This window comes from Megalopta genalis, chromosome 1, assembly GCF_051020955.1.
Source record: "Megalopta genalis isolate 19385.01 chromosome 1, iyMegGena1_principal, whole genome shotgun sequence".
NCBI lineage: Eukaryota > Metazoa > Arthropoda > Insecta > Hymenoptera > Halictidae > Megalopta > Megalopta genalis.
Genome location: NC_135013.1, coordinates 7090225 through 7112864, shown reverse-complemented (window position 1 = coordinate 7112864; position 22640 = coordinate 7090225). Strand labels below are relative to the sequence as shown.

General features: G+C 35.7%; 1 protein-coding gene across 2 annotated transcripts in view; it reads left to right on the top strand.

Moving 5' to 3' along the window:
- sog (chordin short gastrulation) overlaps window positions 1-22640 on the top strand; it is a 227717-nt gene that overhangs the window by 137609 nt on the left and 67468 nt on the right. For both annotated transcript variants that reach the window (XM_033484410.2, XM_076519570.1), the window contains exon 2: window positions 1355-1458. In XM_033484410.2, the coding sequence (XP_033340301.2) occupies window positions 1355-1458 (104 nt within the window). The remainder of the gene's footprint in view (window positions 1-1354; window positions 1459-22640) is intronic.

Genomic DNA, 22640 nt, shown 5'->3' with positions numbered 1-22640 from the left:
ATTATTTCTGTTTCACCGTTCAAGATATATTCATTATACAATACCGTTAAATAATACATTCAGATACACTAATATACATAAAAAAAAATTTACAAAAGAGGAAAATTACCCACCCTTAAGCATGCCAAGGTTAATTCGCAACGTTAACCTATTGCAGTCGAGCGACGACGCCAAAGTACCGTTAAAAATTGTCGCATCGCGTTACACAATAATTTTAACATCATCAAATTTGTTCACGTTTGAAAGAAAAAAGAAAGTCTGTTAAAAACGTAACTGTTGCACGAGTTACAATACAGTAATATCTCTCCAATTGACGCTCAAGATTGTCCACAAAAATGGACAATTTTGGAACAGGAGATACGATTGTTCAAGCCTTGTAGCTCGTTTTTTTTATGTTTATCGATTCTCAACAACTATAAAAACGAGCTGCGAGGCTCGAATAATCGTATCTCCTCTTCCCAGATTGTCCATTTTTGTTCCCAAGCTGAGCGTCAATTAGAGAGAATTTACTGCACAATAATGTCTCTCTAATTGACGCTTAGATCGTCCACAAAAGTGGACAATTTTGGAAAAGGAGATACGATTGTTCAAGCCTTGCGGTTTATTTTTATAGTTATAAATGGCCCATAATTATAAAAATGAGTCGAAAGGCTCGAATAATCGTATCTTCTCTTCCCAAATTGTCCATTTTAGTGAACAATCCGAGCGTCAGTAAGGGAGACATTACTGTACAGCGATTTCTCCCTAATTCGCGCTCAGATCGCGCACAAAAATGGACAATTTGGAAAGAGGAGATACGATTATTCGAGCCTTGCAGTTTATTTTTATAGTTATAAATTGTCCACAATTATAAAAACGAGCGCAAGGCTCAAATAATCGTATCTCCTCTTCCCAAATTATCCATTTTCGTGGACAATCTGAGCGTCAGTAAGGGAGACATTACTGTACAGCGATTTCTCCCTAATTCGCGCTCAGATCGCCCACAAAAATGGACAATTTGGGAAGAGGAGATACGATTATTCGAGCCTTGCGGTTTATTTTTATAGTTATAAATTGTCCGCAATTATAAAAACGAGCCGCAAGGCTCGAATAATCATATTTCTACTTCCCAAATTATCCATTTTAGTGGACAATCCGAGCGTCAGTAAGGGAGACATTACTGTATCCAATTTCGTGCGCATAAAATGCACCGGGTTGTACGAAATCGAAATATTCGAAAATTACATGAGAAAAAAGAGGACCTCTCGATCTCGAGTTAAAATGTCACCGACTGCAAAAGGGTTAACGTTGCCAGCGAAATAATTCACGAATGCGGCAAGATAATAATTCGAACACTGAATTGAATCTGTTACAGAGTGCACGTTCGGCAAGCAGATACGGGAACTGGGCTCCACCTGGTTCGCGGATTTGGGCCCGCCCTTCGGAGTCATGTACTGCATCAAATGCGAATGCATTCCGGTACGTGTTAAAGTGGGTGTGCCATCGCGCGGTCGCGCGTGTCCGTGTGCGCGGGGCACGCGTGTACCTCGCTCTCGGCCGGCCTGTATTCGTCTGTGTCCGACCTTTGACCCTTCCAAGGCTCGCGCCGCGGAACCGCCACGTACAACATTACGTTTCTATGGAGCGCGGACCGACCTGACGCGACTTTTACGGAATTCGAGCCGACTAGTCCCTAGTAGAAACACCCTGCGCCGCCGCCGCTGCCGTTGGTACAGCGAGCTACAAACAGCCGAAGCATTCCTGCTCGCGCACAATCTACAACCATAATCGTAGAACACATTATCGTGAATTCGATTACTGGGAACCTTCGACTATTTTTGCTCGCGAGCTTTAAGCGAGCTTTCTCTAGTTTTTGAAGCGATTCGAGGTTCGAGACATTTTTGACAAGTAGCTTTTTGCGAAACAAGATTATACAGTAATGTCTCCCTAACTGACGCTTAGATCGCGCACAATCTACAAACATAATCGTAGAACGCATTATCGTGAATTCGATTGCCGGGAACCTTCGACTATTTTTGCTCGCGAGCTTTAAGCAAGCTTTCTCTAGTTTTTGAAGCGATTCGAGGTTCGAGACATTTTTGACAAGTAGTTTTTTTGCGAAACAAGATTATACAGTAATGTCTCCCTAACTGACGCTTAGATCGCGCACAATCTACAAACATAATCGTAGAACGCATTATCGTGAATTCGATTGCCGGGAACCTTCGACTATTTTTGCTCGCGAGCTTTAAGCGAGCTTTCTCTAGTTTTTGAAGCGATTCGAGGTTCGAGACATTTTTGACAAGTAGTTTTTTTGCGAAACAAGATTATACAGTAATGTCTCCCTAACTGACGCTTAGATCGCGCACAATCTACAAACATAATCGTAGAACGCATTATCGTGAATTCGATTGCCGGGAACCTTCGACTATTTTTGCTCGCGAGCTTTAAGCGAGCTTTCTCGAGTTTTTGAAGTTATTCGATGTTCGAGACATTTTTGACAAGTAGTTTTTTTGCGAAACAAGATTATACAGTAATGTCTCCCTAACTGACGCTTAGATCGCGCACAATCTACAACCATAATCGTAGAACACATTATCGTGAATTCGATTGCCGGGAACCTTCAACTATTTTTGCTCGCGAGCTTTAAGCGAGCTTTTTCTAGTTTTTGAAGTGATTCGAGGTTCGAGACATTTTTGACAAGTAGCTTTTTTGCGAAACAAGATTATACAGTAATGTCTCCCTAACTGACGCTTAGATCGCGCACAATCTACAACCATAATCGTAGAACACATTATCGTGAATTCGATTGCCGGGAACCTTCAACTATTTTTGCTCGCGAGCTTTAAGCGAGCTTTTTCTAGTTTTTGAAGCGATTCGAGGTTCGAGACATTTTTGACAAGTAGCTTTTTTGCGAAACAAGATTATATAGTAATGTCTCCCTAACTGACGCTTAGATCGCGCACAATCTGCAACCATAATTGTAGAACGCATTATCGTGAATTCGATTACCGGGAACCTTCGACTATTTTTGCTCGCGAGCTTTAAGCGAGCTTTTTCTAGTTTTTGAAGCGATTCGAGGTTTGAGACATTTTTGACAAGTAGCTTTTTTGCGAAACAAGATTATACAGTAATGTCTCCCTAACTGACGCTTAGATCGCGCACAATCTACAACCATAATCGTAGAACACATTATCGTGAATTCGATTGCCGGGAACCTTCGACTATTTTTGCTCGCGAGCTTTAAGCGAGCTTTCTCGAGTTTTTGAAGTGATTCGATGTTCGAGACATTTTTGACAAGTAGTTTTTTTGCGAAACAAGATTATACAGTAATGTCTCCCTAACTGACGCTTAGATCGCGCACAATCTACAACCATAATCGTAGAACACATTATCGTGAATTCGATTGCCGGGAACCTTCAACTATTTTTGCTCGCGAGCTTTAAGCGAGCTTTTTCTAGTTTTTGAAGTGATTCGAGGTTCGAGACATTTTTGACAAGTAGCTTTTTTGCGAAACAAGATTATATAGTAATGTCTCCCTAACTGACGCTTAGATCGCGCACAATCTGCAACCATAATTGTAGAACGCATTATCGTGAATTCGATTACCGGGAACCTTCGACTATTTTTGCTCGCGAGCTTTAAGCGAGCTTTTTCTAGTTTTTGAAGCGATTCGAGGTTTGAGACATTTTTGACAAGTAGCTTTTTTGCGAAACAAGATTATACAGTAATGTCTCCCTAACTGACGCTTAGATCGCGCACAATCTACAAACATAATCATAGAACGCATTATCGTGAATTCGATTGCCGGGAACCTTCGACTATTTTTGCTCGCGAGCTTTAAGCGAGCTTTCTCGAGTTTTTGAAGTGATTCGATGTTCGAGACATTTTTGACAAGTAGTTTTTTTGCGAAACAAGATTATACAGTAATGTCTCCCTAACTGACGCTTAGATCGCGCACAATCTGCAACCATAATCGTAAAACGCGTTATCGTGAATTCAATTACTGCGAAACTCCTACTATTTTTTTTTGCTCGCGAGCTTTAACCTTTTAGGTACGGCTGAATTCTGCGCGAGGCTATTTCTCTGGACGGCAGAGTCTGATGTGTACTGTACAGAGTCTGATACTGTATATTCTGTGTGTATATACAGGGTGTCCCAAAAATGTCTCGCAATCCGAAAGTGGCGGATTCCACAAGCCATTTGAAGCAACTTTTTCCTTTACAAAAATTTTCTCCGAGGCACCGTTAATGAGTTATTAACGAAAAACTGTGACCAATGAGAGGCGAGATCAGCTGCCGCGAGGTGGCCGAGCCAGCGGCGCCAGCGGTCGAGCGGTCGAATCCCAGCTCAGCTGGTGCGAGGCGACCGAGCCAATGAGCGGAACTGGGCTTCGTGCGCTGGTCGGCTGGGCCGCCTCGCGTCAGCCGTACTCGATTCTTATTGGTCACTGTTTTTCATTAATAACTCGTTAACGGTGCCTCGGAGAACATTTTTGTAAAGGAAGAAGTTGCTTCAAATGATCCGAGGAACCCGCCATTTACGGATTGCGAGACATTTTTGGGACACCCTGTAGACTGTTGTAAATCGATGTGAAGACAAAAGAAGTGTGAAACAATGCATATGAAGACGATTATTTGGTTCAAACGATGAGCGAGTGAACTACTAGCTTTCTCTAGTTTTTAAAGTGATTCGAGGTTTCAGATATTTTCGATAAGTTGTTTTTTTGCGAAAGGAGATTATGCATTAAAAATTTAAATAAAAAGTTAAATTTTGAGAAACGATATTGCATTTGCGAGTATGTTGTATGCAATCGTTAGTACGATTGTTAAAAAATGGGAGAAATTTTTGATTCAACATTCATATTACAAACATTTCTGTTAGTATATTAATGTATTAATAATTAATTCTATTATGAATGATGAATGATGGACGACATTTATTTAGCACGAGTTTCGAATTTTTCAATATTTCACCCTTTCTTATCGACAAGCTTTTTGCGAAACGAGATTATTATTATATATAGTAATATATTATATTATTTTATTATATTTTATTATATATAATATATTAATATTATATAATAATTAATATTGATTTTTTATTTAAATTAAATTTTTTTAAATTAATATTAAATTAATATCATATAATATATTATTTTATTATATTATTATATTTATTAATATAAAAGTTCAATTTTGACAAACGATGTTGCATTTTAGAGCACATTGTATGCAATCGTTAATTCGATTATTAAAAATATGCGGGAAATCTCTGCCCTTTAAATCGACCTTTATTTCGTTAGCGTTCGCCGTGATTTAACATTTGAAACTTTTCGAATAAAGTAGTTCTTTCGCGAAACGAGATCATGCATTAAAAAGTCGAACATAAAAATTCAGTTAAGAAAGACAATACTACATTTTTAATCAAATTCTATGCAATCGTTAATTCAATTATTAAAAAAATGTGGGACATCTCTGCCCTTTAAATCGACCTTTATTTCGTTAGCGTTCGCCGTGATTTGACATTTGAAACTTTTCGAATAAAATAGTTGTTTGATTGTGCATTAAAAAGTCGAAATAAATTCAATTATTAAAAATGTGCGGGAAATCCCACCCCTTTAATATAACCTTTATTTCGTTCACATTTCGAATGCTTTGCCATTTCACCCTTTCTGAACAACAATGTTTTGTCGTGCACAATCAAGCTCGTGCACAATCAAGCTCGTGCACAAACAATCTAAATACAAGAATTAAATTAAAATTATAAATATTATCGTCGTCAATTAAATCATCGATTGCTTATATAGCCACAGATTTCGCCGGCGGCGTGCGTCGACGAAAACGGAGCACCCCGTAGAGAGATAAACGTCGCGCAATCGCGGTTTCACGAGCCCGAGATTTCGAGGAAAGAATTGTTCCACGGTCCCCGGCGCGATATAATCCGATCGCCATCGATGTTTTCTCGGATCGTTGTTTCCGAGAAGGTCGCGACGGTGGCATTGCCCTTTGGAGAGCGCTGTATAGATCGGCGTAACGCGCCGAGCACGGACTAAATCTCGATCTGGGTGACGTGACCCACGCAGACTTGACGTGCTTTCTAATCCCATTCCTGGTTCGAGACAGACTGGCGTCCGCTTCTGAGTTTGTCTAGGCACCGGCGCGTACGGGCGTGTGCGTGTGCGCGCGTGTGCCGCGATCGTTCTACGGGCTGATCGCGACGACGCGTCATGCCCCACGTCCTTTAACCCCTTAATGCACAATTTAAAAAAAAAAACCGACCAAAAAAAATCAATTTTTTTTATCTAAGAAAATACATATTTGGACCTTAATTTCAATAAATATGTAAAAAAAATGCAAAAATTACTAAAAATTCAATAAAAATAGTGGATAAATAATTATAGTGAATATTGAATCGCATTGCAGATCGAATTTTGTACCCATCGTACTGTTTTTCAATTACCAGTTACTATTTTGAAGGGGAAGGAGGAGACGAAAAAAAAAACTGAAAAATATTTAATTTTACCTAAATTTGTAATAATATAATAATAATATTTATTAGCTGAAAAATATATAATAAACTAAAACTATTCAAAATTTTCTTTTGTATGGTAAATTTCAAAACAAGGTGCAGCACATAGCCCAACATTCCTTATTTCAACATTAGAAAACATACCTTTTATACACTAAAAATCCAATTTACTCTCTATAAAAATACACCATAAAACAAAAACGTTTTTATATGTTGACACTAATAATATTTGTAAAAAATAAAAAACAATTGTCTTTGAAGAAATTCACTTTGATAACGTCTACTTTACTTCACGACTTGCTCACGAATAATACACTAAATGTTCATAAGTGCCATCCTAAAAGTGCATATTTTATTCCTGAATAAGCAAAAGATAGAAAGAGATCGGAGATAACTGGAGAGTAATAAATAAATTAGTCATAACAAAACTCACAAAAGTGCCAACGCTAATTAGATACGCAATAATGGATATAGATAGATAGAAACAATTACCAGGTCAGAGATGCTTATAAGTGTCACCCTAAAAGGCCATATTTTATGATCCCAAATAAACAAACTTTACAGCTTACAATACAGAATTACACGATGAATATCAATAAATTGAATGTTTTCCTTGGTTTTTATTAAGTTATTTTTACTGCCCGGATATATTCGAATCTGAACATTTTAGCGACATAAGTTGCGACGCCGACCGTATATATACGGGTTTGCACATTTTGGCCGGTTTTGCACGCCCGTGTTAATATGTTTCTGCGCGTTAAGGGGTTAACCCTATGCATTGTGTACAGCGTTGAAGTGTACAGCGATTAGGGCGGAGCTTCGAACGATCGATCGGAAAATTCCATGATCTCGGCGACTGTAAACGCGACCTTGGAGAAAGCTGACTTCATTAGTGCCGAAATTGGCGATTCGCGAGACGATGTTTCATTTTGGTGTACGGGGATCCTGTAAAATTAAGTGCAATTCTATTTTACAAGGATTTTGTAAATTCGGAATTCAGCGAAGTTAATCTTTTTATGTTGATCGATTTTATGTATTTATGGGAGAAACGAGATGACTTAATGTTAAAAAGTGGGGAGATTAATTGAATTGATTAGTAGTAAATTGAGAGATTAATAGAATCGATTATTAACAAATTAATAGATTAATAGCATTAATTATTAAAAAATTAGTGTATTAATAGAATGGATTATTAATAAATCAATATATTAATAAAATAACTTATTAATCAGTGAATAGATTAACAGAAACAATTATTACTAAATTAATAGATTAATAGAATTAATAATTAACCAGTTAAGAGAATAATCAAATTCATTATTAATCAATTAATAGATTAATGGAATTGACAATTAACCAGTTAATAGATTAATCAAGTTCATTATTAATAAATTGATAGATTAATAGAATTAATTATTAACCAGTTAATAGACTAATCAAATTCATTATTAATTAATTGATAGATTAATAGTATTAATTATTAAAAAATTAATAGATTAATACTGTCAATTAATTGGACAATTAATAGATTAATAGAATGAATTATTAAACAAGCAATAGACTAATAAAATTAATTATTAATCGATTAATATAATAATAGAATCAATTATTGAACAAGTAATAGATTAATAAAATTATAGATAATAGAATCAATTATTAAACAAGTAATAGATTAATAAAATTCATTATTAAACAATTAATATAATAATAGAATCAATTATTGAACAAGTAATAGATTAATAAAATTATAGATAATAGAATCCATTATTAAACAAGTAATAGATTAATAAAATTCATTATTAAACAATTAATATAATAATAGAATCAATTATTAACCAATTAATAGATCGATATAATTATTTATCAATAAATTGATATATATAGATTAATAGAATTAATTATTAATATATTAATATACTAATAGAAATGTTGAGGTATTAATTTTTGAGCTTATTAAAATGATTTAAGAAGAACCAATTTGCATACATCGAAGCAGAAAATAAGTAACATTCCGTTTCGGAAAACGTTCAAAGAATATTCATTTCCGGCAGAAATTTCGTAAACGATCGAAGAGGTCAAAGATCGGAATTAGCTTCGCGTTTCCACGGTTTCGCTTCTCAGGTCGCGAGCGGGAGGAGGGGGGGGGGCCCTTTTGTTGCCACAAGAACGTACCGGTCGGAGGAATTTCATTAACGTGCGTCGAATCCAGATTTTTATCGGTCGGAACACCTTTTCTATCGGTACGATGGAACAAAAGCGGCGTTTAAACGAGGATCGAATCGAGATTTCGCTGGCCCTCGCCGCGGCGGCTCCGGGCCCGGTGTCGAAACGAGAGACGGCCGTCGGGGCGGACACGCCGAGAGAGCTCTTTTGATGCCCACGACGTGTCGGCCGCCTCGTATCGTCCCGACTATTAAAGATACTCATCTCATTATGCGGGGCCCACCGACACCTCCCACACGATATCCGCGTTCATTCATCTTCCCGCCATTCACCTTCGCCCCCCCCTCTCCTCAATTTTTCGCGCGGTCGCACGAAACCGTGCGCCGAGAAACGTGTCCGATCGAACCGAAAATTTCTCTCAATTTTTGTTCTTGGAGCTTTCGAAATTAAAATTAATTTTGCCAATTACACCATCGTATAATCGATCAACATAATTCTTAATTAATTGAAAATTTGATAATAAAAGAAATACTATATGAATTCATCGAATTCTAAATATTTGTATAAATAATAAATAAATATAGATATGATATAAATAAAATATAAATAATAAATAAATATAGATGTAATATAAATAATATATAAATATAGATATAATATAAATAATATATAAATAATAAATAAATATAGATGTAATAAATAATATGTAAATATAGATATAATATAAATAATAAATAAATATAGATATAATATAAATAATATATAAATAATAAATAAATATAGATATAATATAAATAATATATAAATAATAAATAAATATAGATATAATATAAATAATATATAAATAATTTGCACAATTGTTCGCCACCATTTTAGTCGGCACAATTATTATTTTTAACTGAAAATTATTTAGCTTCGCTTCGCGTCAATTGCACAATAATTTGGAACAGTTGCACAATTAATGATAAATAACGGCGCTATAAAATAACGGTAAACGTAAAGTAATAAGTTTTCGTTGTTTTTGAAAAAATAAAAGTGTCATTCGTGTTCTTTTTAAAAGATTGAAAAGATCAAATTAATCGATTTAACGATCGTCGCGATCTCGTCGGTTCAGAAATGAAAAATAACAATTGAAATATTTCGTCGCATTATATTTCCAGCGCAATTTCATTCTAGGCTTTGCTATTCATAAGGAATAGCGCCGATTGTTTACGATATTACGAGGTATCGTCGACAAAAATACACACGCGGACAGTGCGGAATAATGTTCGCGCGCATGCGTCGATTTATTGTGAGATAAACGAGTTCGAAAGTTTATTGGATGCATTAACGCTTGCAGCAAGTAGAAACGGTAAGTAATGGACAGACGCGCCGGCCAAGTCGTATTTAACAGCAACCTTGCTAATTCTCCGAGAATTGTGGAACAGTTTTCAGCAATGCTGCTCGTGTCCGCGATGAATTAAAGGGGGCGCCATGCTGTTTACGAGGCATTGTTCGTGATTATTTATTATTATTATTATTATTATTATTATTATTATTATTATTATTATTATTATTATTATTATTATTATTATTATGCATAAACTTCGCGAAACCTAATAACCATGATTGAAATTAACCACGCTGTTCCGAATTAATTAATCATGCATTAATATCAAAATTCAACCCTTTGTACATAGACGTCTGTTTTGCAAATCAATTGTCGACAGAATTTTTCAACAACGTTCATTCGAACGGACTAATTATTTCCGAAGTGATAGCACAATTTGATATTTTCTTTAATATATTTATAAATATTTTTCTTTTTCTTTTAGTTTTTTAATAAGCATTTTAATAAGCATTTTTTAATATACGCTTAAAAAAGCGTAAATTCAAGTATATGTTTTATAAACAGACAGCGGATCTTTATGAAAAATAACATTCGTCTGCCTAATAAATAATTCTTGTCTTTTAAACCTCGATAGAAATTATAGTTTATTTACGTTACTGGATACCTTTAAATTTGCACATTTTCTCTCGGGTATTTTGATTGGAGAGAAATGTACGAACGTTGCTATTCGAGGAAAGATTATTTCTGCTTATTAAACTTTATTTCTCCTTTTGATTTAAATACTGCCACTTCTCCGTGACGAGTATACTCGTCGAACACAGCTAACTGGTTAATTAGACGTGCGAAGGTTTCATTTAATTGTCAGAGACCAAATAGTCGAATGACGATACTTATACCGTGGGTCGAAATGGACCCGAGTCGCGGCGCGCGAGTGTTGAGCAACGTAGAAAAATCGCTGCGATATTTTCCGTCGGCCGATATATAGGATGTCCCAAATTTATGGTACTTCCGGGGAATTAGAGGTTCCTGAGGTCGTTTGAAGCAACCTTTTCCTTAGTGAAAACGAGATCCGCGGCTTTGTTTGCGAGTTATTCACGAAAAACAGTGACCAATTACAGGCGCTACCAATAATAAATAAATATATACATATAATAATAAATAAATAAAAATAAATATAAATATATGTAATAATAAATAAATAAAAATAAATATAATGATAAATGAATAAAAATAAATGTAATAATAAATAAATAAAAATAAATATAATAATAAGTAAATATAAATGAATATAATAATAAATAAATAAAAATAAATGTAATAATAAATAAATAAAAAGAAATGAAAATAAATATAATAATAAATAAATATAAATTGCTAGCTATTAAAATGAATATAAATAAGTCTTGGACAGGGTGCCGCGCGCGCGAGGGTGAAAGGGGGAGCCGCGGTCGCGTTATTCAACTGGAATGCCTGGTTGTATCATCCGGCGACAGGGTGTTAACTACGTGGGACAATAAAAAATGCTTTATGGGAAGCAGAAGCGAGGACCGACTGAGTCACGCCGGGGTTAGTAACATCGGCCGAACAGCTCGACCCGCGGCGGCGGCGGCAACGGCTGCGGCAGCAGTTCAGTTGCGGTTTGCGAACGTGGAAATAAATTCGGGGTCAATTATAAAACGATTCGACGGCCCTCGCGGCTGCCGCGCGCGCGGTCCAATTAATATTCTCTATCATAGTAACAGGGGGCCTGTACCGCCTCGCATTTATCGTCCGGACAGAACGGTCGCGACTGGCTACTAATGGAGTTTAATTTAGCCAATCTTCATAAACTCCGTCCTTGACTGGCTACACCGTTTCTTACGTGTTTGCCTATAACGTCGCGCCGCGCCGCGCCGCGCCGGCTTCCCTTCGGCTCTCTCTCTCTTTCCACGTTGCGAAACCGCTAGCTCCACAACCACCCCTGGCGAAACTGTGTCATCCGGTTAAACCGGAGCTACATTGGTCGAATAGAATTTTGTTCGGAGAATTTCATCGGGGAATTTATTCGGAGAATTTCTCATCCGGGAATTTATTCGGAGAATTTATTTGGAGAATTTATTCGGAGAATTTATCCAAAGAATCTCATCGAAATAATTTTCAAGTGAAATCTTTGTCGAACAATTTAGGTCGAAATATTAAACGAATAAGAGTTTATTCGAAGAATTTATTCGGAGAATTTAATTGAGGAATTTATTTGGAGAATTTATATACAGGGTGTCCCACAATTATTTTAACAGCCGAAAATGAGGGGTAGCTGAGGTCATTTGAAGTAACTTTTTCCTTTGCGAAAATGCAATCCGCGGCTTCGTTTGCAAGTTATTAACGAAAAACACTGGCCAATGAGACGAATTGGCGCGAACCATATGGTTATCGATCGGCCGAGCGGCACGTGCGTTTACCGCTGAGTTTGACAGTTGAAGGAGGGTCTGTGTGCGGCGTCCGAATCAATGAACAAGTCATGGAGCATGAACTTTTGATATTTTTTTTACCATGTGACAGTGATAATTTCAAGAAAAACGCTATTCATCCTTATTTCAGAATGTCTGAAGAATGTTTACTAAATTTTCGGTCCCGAAATAATATGTAGTTTAACCGTGACAACCGTTTTAATTTTCTCACGTGTACCGTATGAAATTTGTATGCGATATGTACAGTGAAGATTAACAATAAGCAACCCAGTCGAAGTACATAAATGATATTTGAATTTAAATAATTCCGTGTCCGAACAGAATTCAACGAACGATGCGCAAAGCTAATTTAATAAATAATAATCGCGTTAAAGGACATAAGGGATATGTTTGTTAGAGAAATATGAAGAATATTATCAATAAGAAACTCACCCATTTAGTTGTAAAATCCACTTCATGTATCCGACGGCAACGAACAGAAGGATGTCTCCGGACAGGCAATTTCAACGTTTACTTTCACTGCATTATCACTAAACACTGATCACTTATCAATAATATTTATGGACGAACTTCCCTTTGTTAATATGTACAGCTCTGAAAAGAGCAAATATTTTTATGCGACGCGTTCGAAGTTCTCACTGTTAACGACACGTATGTACCACGTTGTCGAGACGAACTGCAGAAGACTGGCACGATGGCCGACATTGTTTCGTTTTCCTACGAGCGAATTTCAACTGTTTCCCATCGAACGCGAACATTGTCAGCCATCGTGCTAGTCTTCCGCAGTTCATCCCGTCAACGCGGTATGTTTTCTTAACGATATGAACTTCGAACGCGTCGCATAAAACAATCGGCTCTTTTCAGGGCCATACATATTAACCCAGGAAAGTTGGTCCATAAATATTATTGATAAGTGATCAGTGTTTAGTGATAATGCAGTGAAAGTAAACGTTGAAATTGCTTGCCCGGAGATATCCTTCTGTTCGTCGCTCTCGGATAGAGATCAGCTGTGCAGTTCATCATACATTGTACGAGGTCCATGCACTATCCTCCTGCACACATTTCCGTGCATGAAGTGGATTTACAACTAAATGGATGAGTTTCTTATTGATAATATTCTTCATATTTCTCTAACAAACATATCCCTTATGTCCTTTAACGCGATTATTATTTATTAAATTAGCTTTGCGCATCGTTCGTTGAATTCTGTTCGGACACGGAATTATTTAAATTCAAATATCATTTATGTACTTCGACTGGGTTGCTTATTGTTAATCTTCACTGTACATATCGCATACAAATTTCATACGGTACACGTGAGAAAATTAAAACGGTTGTCACGGTTAAACTACATATTATTTCGGGACCGAAAATTTAGTAAACATTCTTCAGACATTCTGAAATAAGGATGAATAGCGTTTTTCTTGAAATTATCACTGTCACGTGGTAAAAAAAAATATCAAAAGTTCATGCTCCGTGACTTGTTCATTGATTCGCACGCCGCACACAGTCCCTCCTTCAACTGTCAAACTCAGCGGTAAACGCACGTGCCGCTCGGCCGATCGATAACCATATGGTTCGCGCCAATTCGTCTCATTGGCCAGTGTTTTTCGTTAATAACTCGCAAACGAAGCCGCGGATTGCATTTTCGCAAAGGAAAAAGTTACTTCAAATGACCTCAGCTACCCCTCATTTTCGGCTGTTAAAATAATTGTGGGACACCCTGTATATTCGAGGAATTTATTTGGAGAATTTATATATATTCGAGGAATTTATTCGGAGAATTAATCCAAAGAATTTCATTGAAATAATTTTCAAGTAAAATTTTAGTCGAAAAATTTAGGTTGAAATATTAAACGAATAAGACTTTATTCGAAGAATTTATTTGGAGAATTTATATCCGGAGAATTTATATTCGCGGAGAATTTATATTCGGAGAATTTATATTCAGAGAATTTATTTGGAGAATTTATATTCGGAGAATTTATTTGGAGAATTTATTTGGAGAATTTATATTCGGAGAATTTATATTCAGAGAATTTGTTTGGAGAATTTATATTCGGAGAATTTATTTGGAGAATTTTTTTGGAGAATTTATATGGAGAATTTCATCGAAATATTTTTCAAGTAAAATTTTAGTCGAATTAATTAAATGAATAAGATTTCATTCGAAGAATTTATTCGGAGAATTTATTCTAACAATTTATCGGAAGAATTCATTCGAAGAATTTACTCGAGGAATTTATTCGAAATATTACTCGAGTAAAAAATTCGATTCGAAGAATTCATTCGAAATATTTCCCAAATAAAATTGTATTCGAAGAATTTTTATTTCGCATGAAAATTCGCGGTGTAAATATAACGATACTTTCATATAAAATAAACAAACAAATAAACAAATAATAATACTTTTTAAGAATTGTCTAACACGCATTCAAGCAACAATTATGTTACCTTTATATATTCGTAAAATGTCTACCTATTTAACAAAATTTACTTCGCGCCAATTTTTTCTTGCTTTTTCGCTGTCGATTAAACGACGTCGATGAATTTTTACCAATTTTCTCACATCGTCGGCGTATGAAAATTAATTCTGCTTCGTCGATCGTGTGTGTTCATCGAAGTTCGTTATACCGGCTGAACATCTCGGCGCGCAAAGTCATGGGAATGTTTTCGCGAGAGGCCGAGATCAGACCGGGCGATCCCGTCGATTAAAAAGCGTCCCGCTATTCACGAGAGCCGCGGCTGGTGGCATGATTCATCCACCCACGATTTTCTTCCCCCGAGGTAGCCATTCATTATTTTGACACTATTGTAGAAATAATGGTGGAAGCGGAGAACGTTGCGCCCGATCGGGCCGGAAGTTAACGGCGATTTGTGCGTGGGGTCTCCCGTGTGGGCCGGCTTTCAGGCGTTCCCAATAAAAAAGCAACTTTTGATCCGAGCCGCCGTGTGAGAGTACTCTTTTATTCCTTCGCTCATTCACAGGCCGGCCTGCGTTCCCGAGTTATCGTTCCGAACCAGAGTTCGGCTTTATTCGGATTCTTTCGAATAAATATTTATCGAAGATGATTATCCGAATGAATTCCTTTTAGTGGAATTCTTCTATTTGTTCGAATATTTTATTCGAATTGTTCTATTTATTCGAATATTTTATTCGAATTGTCCTATTTATTCGAATATTTTATTCGAATTCTTCTATTTATTCGAATATTTTATTCGAATTCTTCTATTTATTCGAATATTTTATTCGAATTCTTCTATTTATTCGAATATTTTATTCGAATTCTTCTATTTATTCGAATATTTTATTCGAATTCTTCTATTTATTCGAATATTTTATTCGAATAATAATTCGAAAAATTCTTTATTCGAATACTGATTCGAAAAATTCTTTATTCGAATAATAATTCGAGGAATTCTTTAATCGAATAACTCGAAAAATTCGTCATTCGAATAATAATTCGAAAAATTCTTTATTCGAGGACTGATTCGACAAATTCTTTATTCGAATAATAATTCGAGTAATTCTTTAATCGAATAACTCGAAAAATTATTTAATCGAATAACTCGACAAATTCTTTAATCGAATAATTCGAAGAATTCTTTATTAGATGGAAGAAACAAATCTATAAACTATGAAGAAACACTTTAAATTTTACTTTTATTCAAGTCAATTATTTTCCGTGCGAATTCCTGTACGAATAAATTCTTATTCGAACAAATGAAATGCGAAACAAGTCATAATTATTTTTTTTTTATTCAAAAAAGATGCAACTTTAAGGATCTAGATCTATAATGTCTTATTTATAGGTTAGGAGTCGATAATATGTGAAATATAATACAAAAGGCACGAGAATCGAAATGCACGTACAAACGACTACTATAATAAAATAACAAATGTTAATCTTAACATTAATCCGAAACTAATCAATTATCTAGAGAGCATCGATTAAAAACAAAATGGCATCCGAAAGACATCTGCATGAGTATGAAAGAATCATAATACGTACAAAAAAAAATAAAATCATAATATGTAAAACATAATGCACGAAAATGTCGAATCACGGGAGTATTGATTGCACCGAGTACATTCGAGAATTGCTCGGCTAGCACGACCGAGAAAGTCGGTCTTCTCACGTTTGTCCCGTGGACGAGATACTGCGGGTTGCTCCGTTAGGACGACACGTTATCCCGCGTTTGAATCTCGGCACTGAAATCGTCTAGAATGTAACCGTAGAGGAGGGAAACGCGTAACGGTGGTCACCAAGGAGCCCGGTGCGCGAGAGGGTTTCGGTAAAGAAACAACATCTCGCGTGATTCACGCGACGTGTCTGCTCGCGCCGCTCACAACGAAACCCGCGACCTATCAATAGCTCCTCATATACACTGAGGAGGGACTGTCATTCTTCCGAAGACTAAAAATAGAGTTCGCGCGTCCGTAAGCCTCTGGTCCGAGCGCAGCTTCTCGCTCTCTGTCTCCCCCCCCCCCCCTCTCCCTGTCTCTCTCCGTCGCTATCTCTCTCTCCGTCGCTCACTCTCTCCGTCGCACTCTCTCTCTCTCTCTCTCTCTCTCTCTCTCTCTCTCCGTCGCTCTCTCTGTCTCTCTCTCTCTCTCCGTCGCTCTCTCCGTCGCTCTCTCTCTCCGTCGCTCTCTCTGTCTCTCTCTCCCGCTCTCTTTCTCGCACTCTCACTCTCTCTCTCTCGCTCTCTCTCTCTTTTTCACTCTCCGCGACTGCTCCTCCCGAAGCTATTTCTCCTTATTTCCACGATTTCTCTACCAACGAATGTCTCGCCGATCGCTGGACTGCGGATTTTATGCGATCGCAGCGAATATATATGGCGAAAATGGATCAGCTAAAGGAGAAACTGTAATAGCGTTGCGAGTTCATTTCGATTTATCTCCTATTCGGCAGATGCTTCGCGCTTTATCGAATATAGACGACGAATATAGACGACGTTTTTATAGATAATCGCTATGGGCGACATCATCCATTCAGGACGACTATTATAGACAACGAATCTAGACGACGATTATATGGCGATGATTATATGGCGACTATTATATGGCGACGATTTTATGGACGACAACTGTAGACGACATCCGTCTACGATATCCGTGTAAGACATCCATGTATGACATCCATAGACGTCAATTATAAACGACGACTATAGCCGACGATTATGTGGACTATAACTATAATAAACGACATCTACTGACGACATTCACATTGACATCTATATACGTCAATTATAAACGACGACTATGGCCGACGATTATGTGGACTATAACTATAATAAACGACATCTACTGACGACATCCACATCGACATCTATATACGACAATTATAAACGACGACTATAGCCGACGATTATGTAGACTATAACTATAATGAACGACATCTACTGACAGCATCCACATCGACATCTATATACGACAATTATAAACGACGACTATAGCCGACGATTATGTAGACTATAACTATAATAAACGACATCTACTGACGACATCCACATTGACATCGATATACGACAATTATAAACGACGACTATAGCCGACGATTATGTAGACTATAACTATAATAAACGACATCTGCTGACGACATCCACATTGACATCTATATACGACAATTATAAACGACGACTATAGCCGTCGATTATGTAGATTATAACTATAATGAACGACATCCACATTGACATCTATATACGTCAATTATAAACGACGACTATAGCCGACGATTATGTGGACTGTAACTATAATAAACGACATCTACTGACGACATCCACATCGACATCCATATACGACATCCATAGATGACGTCCGTAGACGATGACTGTGAACGACGACTTTAGAAAACGATTATTATAGACAACCATTATAGGCGACGATTTTATTAACAACAACTATATACAACCATTATAGGCGACGATTTTATTGACAATAAGTATAGATGACATCCACAGAGGACATCCATAGGCAACGTCCATAAACGATATCCATATACGATGACTATGAACGAGAATTATAGACGACTATTATATTATAGGCAACCACTATAGCCGACGATTATAAAGACAAATACTATAGACGACATCCATAGACGACGTCCGTAAACGACATCCACAGGCGACTATAAACGATGACTATAAACGATAATTATGTAGACAACCACTATGGACAACTAGCATAGACGACATCCATATACGACAGCCATAGACGACATCCATATACGACAGCCATGGACGACATCCGCAGACGACAGCCATGGACGACATCCGCAGACGACATCCATATTCAACGACTATAAACAACGACTATAGACAATGATTATGTAGACATTCACTATAGACGACGATTCTATTGACAACTACTATAGACGACATCCATAAACGACATCCACAGTCAATATCCATAGTCGACGACCATAGACGATTACATAAACAACGAATATAGATGTCGATTAAACAAACAACCACTACAGACAACCACTCTTTTATAGACATCAATTACACACGACATCTATAGTTGACAAGTACGAACGACATCCATCTACGACAAGTACAGAAAACGACTGGAAACTTCGACGAAGAGAAGACGACGACAAAAAGCGTAACATCGATCAAAATAATTCTTAACAAAAATTAATTGAAAATTTGCTAATAAAAAATATCCTATATTAATTCTAAATATATATAATATATAAATAAATATGTAATAAATAAATAATATATAAATAAATATACAATATATAAATTCTAAATATTTATATAAATAATCGACTTTTGGAATAGTGTTTTGCACAATTGTTCGTCGCCGTTTTAGTCTGCACAATTCTTTTTTTTTATTGAAAATTATTTACATTCATTTCGAGTCAGCTGTAATAATAAATAATGTAATAATGTAATAATAATGTAATATAATATATATTACATTATAATATAATATAATATATATTACATTATAATATAATATAATATATATGTAATATAAAATGTAATAATGTAATAATAAAATAATGACGGTATAGCATAACGACTAACGTGATGATGTCTACAGGCTGTCCCAAAAATGTTTCGCAATCCAAGAATGGGAGGTTCCCGAGGTAATTTGAAGGTAAGTTTGTCCTTGACGAAAATGCAATCGACGGCTTTGTTTACGAGTTATTAACGAAAAAGAGTGACCAATGAAAGGCGAGATATGCTGACGCAAGTCGGCCGAGCGCTACGCGAGCTCGCCTCTCATTGGCCAATGTTGTTTCGTTAATAATTCGTAAACGAAGCCACGGATTGCATTTTCGCTAAGGAAAAAGTTACTTCAAATGATCCCAGGAACTTCTCATTTCCGGTTTGCGAGTCATTTTTGGGACACCCTGTATAGTTGACAAGTACGGACGACGACATCCATCGACAAGTACAGAAAACGACTGGAAACGGCGACGAAGAGAAGACGACGACGACGACAAAGAGCAAGCGGATAGGGATCGTAGACGCGGGCGGATCGGCGGGGTTCCGGTTACAGCGGGCGGAAATTAAGTTGAGGGTTTTATAGAGCTGCACGGCATTCCTGAAACACGAAACGATACGCGTTCGATGTCGATTCGGCGCGGTGCGGCGCGGTGCGGCGGCCACGGGCTCTCCGGGAAAAACGAGCAGAAGGAACGAGAGACGGGGAGCAAGCAGGCGATCGGACGGCGCAGACGTTAAACTTCGAATTACACGAGAACCGGGGCGCCAGTGGTAAATTTTCTGTTTCAAGAGGCGACCAGCCCTCCGGAGACAGTCGCCGGGTACACGCGGGTAGATGGAACTTTTATCGGTCGCGGATACATTTAGGCTCCTCGCCGTTCCCTCTGCGGACTCGGTGCGGCATCTTCTGGCCAAAATCCAGGTTTCTTTTTGCTCGTCGTCTTAATCGTCGTCTACGTTCGTTGTCAATATATTCGTCGTCTATCCTCGTTATCTGTAGACCTCGACGACCCGCCGTGTTGGTCCCCGTCAATAATCGTTGCCCACGGTGTCATCGTCTATAATCGTTCGCTACATAGTCTCTTCGTTTCAGAGTCGTTGTCTATAGTCGTTGCGTATGCACAAAAGTTCTTATTAAAATTATATTGTAATTTAAATTTATGTTAAAAATATATTACAATTTCACTTTTATTAAAGATATATTTCAATTTAAATTTCTGTTATATCACAATTTAAATTTCTATTAAAATATATATTTCAATTTAAATTTCTATTATATCACAATTTAAATTTCTATTAGAAATATATTTCGATTTAAATTTCTATTATATCACAATTTATAAATTACTATTAGAAATATATTTCAATTTAAATTTCTATTAAAAATATATTTCACTTTAAATTTCTATTATATTACAATTTAACTTTTATTAAAAATATATTTCAATTTAAATTTCTATTAAAAATATATTTCACTTTAAATTTCTATTATATTACAATTTAACTTTTATTAAAAATATATTTCAATTTAAATTTCTATTATAAGTATATCACTATTTAAATTTCTATTAGAAATATATTTCAATGTAAATTTTTATTATATCACAATTTAAATTTCTATTAAAAATATATTTCACTTTAAATTTCTATTATATCACAATTTAAATTTCTATTAAAAATATATTACAATTTAACTTTTATTAAAAATATATTTCACTTTAAATTTCTATTATATCACAATTTAAATTTCTATTAAAAATATATTACAATTTAACTTTTATTAAAAATATATTTCACTTTAAATTTCTATTATATCACAATTTAAATTTCTATTAAAAATATATTACAATTTAACTTAACTTTCTCTATTAAAAATATATCACAATTTAAATTTCTATTAAAAATATATTACAATTTAACTTTTATTAAAAATATATTTCACTTTAAATTTCTATTATATCACAATTTAAATTTCTATTAAAAATATATTACAATTTAACTTAACTTTCTCTATTAAAAATATATCACAATTTAAATTTCTATTAAAAATATATTACAATTTAACTTTTATTAAAAATATATTTCAATTTAAATTTCTCTATTATAAGTATATCACAATTTAAATTTCTATTTTAAAAATATATTACAATTTAACTTAACTTTCTATTAAAAATATATCACAATTTAACTTTCTATTGAAAATGCATTAGAATTTAAATTTTCATTAAAAGTATATAATATAGTAATATTATAATATATAATATTATTATTATATTTTATTACTATATTATTTAAATTGTCATATATATGTATACATATATATACATAATATAATCGTAATATTTATATATGACGATTTAAACTTCTATTAAATATATATGTATATATGACAATTTAAATCTCAATTAAAAATATATAAGAACATCTATTAACAACATAATCTTAGAATCGAGTTATTTCGCACGAATAATTTTCTCTTTCGCGATCACGCGCGATTTCTGAGATTCAGTATCGCCGGTCGATTTCCAGGCACGTTGTTAAAAGCAGTTATCGCGTGTTCGGAATAATAAACAAATGAAACAATCGTTCGATATTTCAACCGATGTGTCTCATCCGTCTGCTGACGTAATTTCCTTACGTAACATAGTAAAATGTAGTTTTCTTCGTTCAGGCGGCACTATTACGTAGTTGTTGTTTGTTAACAGATGATATCAGTATGCGGCGGATTTATTGAAAGGTATTACGACGTAGTTAACTGTCAGGGCGTATTACCGCGTACCTGTTCATTTAGAACGTACTAATACGTCGGGATACATTAGAACGTAACGGCGGTGACTGTCCGTTAAAACGTACGTTTACGCGGGTATCCATTAGAACGTATTAGTACACGACTATCAATTACAATGTATCGCTATTTGATCGTTCCGTTGAAACGTATTCCCGCGAAACTATTCATTACAACGTATCGCCGCGCGCGCTATTGCCTGTTGGAACGCATTCTTTCTTTTTTGCGACTATTCATTAGAACATACTACAGTAATGTCTCTCTAATCGACGCTCAGATTGTTTACAAAAGTGGACAATTTGGGAAGAGGATTACGAACGATTGTTCGAGCCTTGTGACTCGTTTTTTATGATTATCGATTGTTAACAATTATGAGAACGAGCTGCGAAGCTCGAATAATTGTATCTCCACTTCCCAAACTTTCCATTTTTTTTTGTGC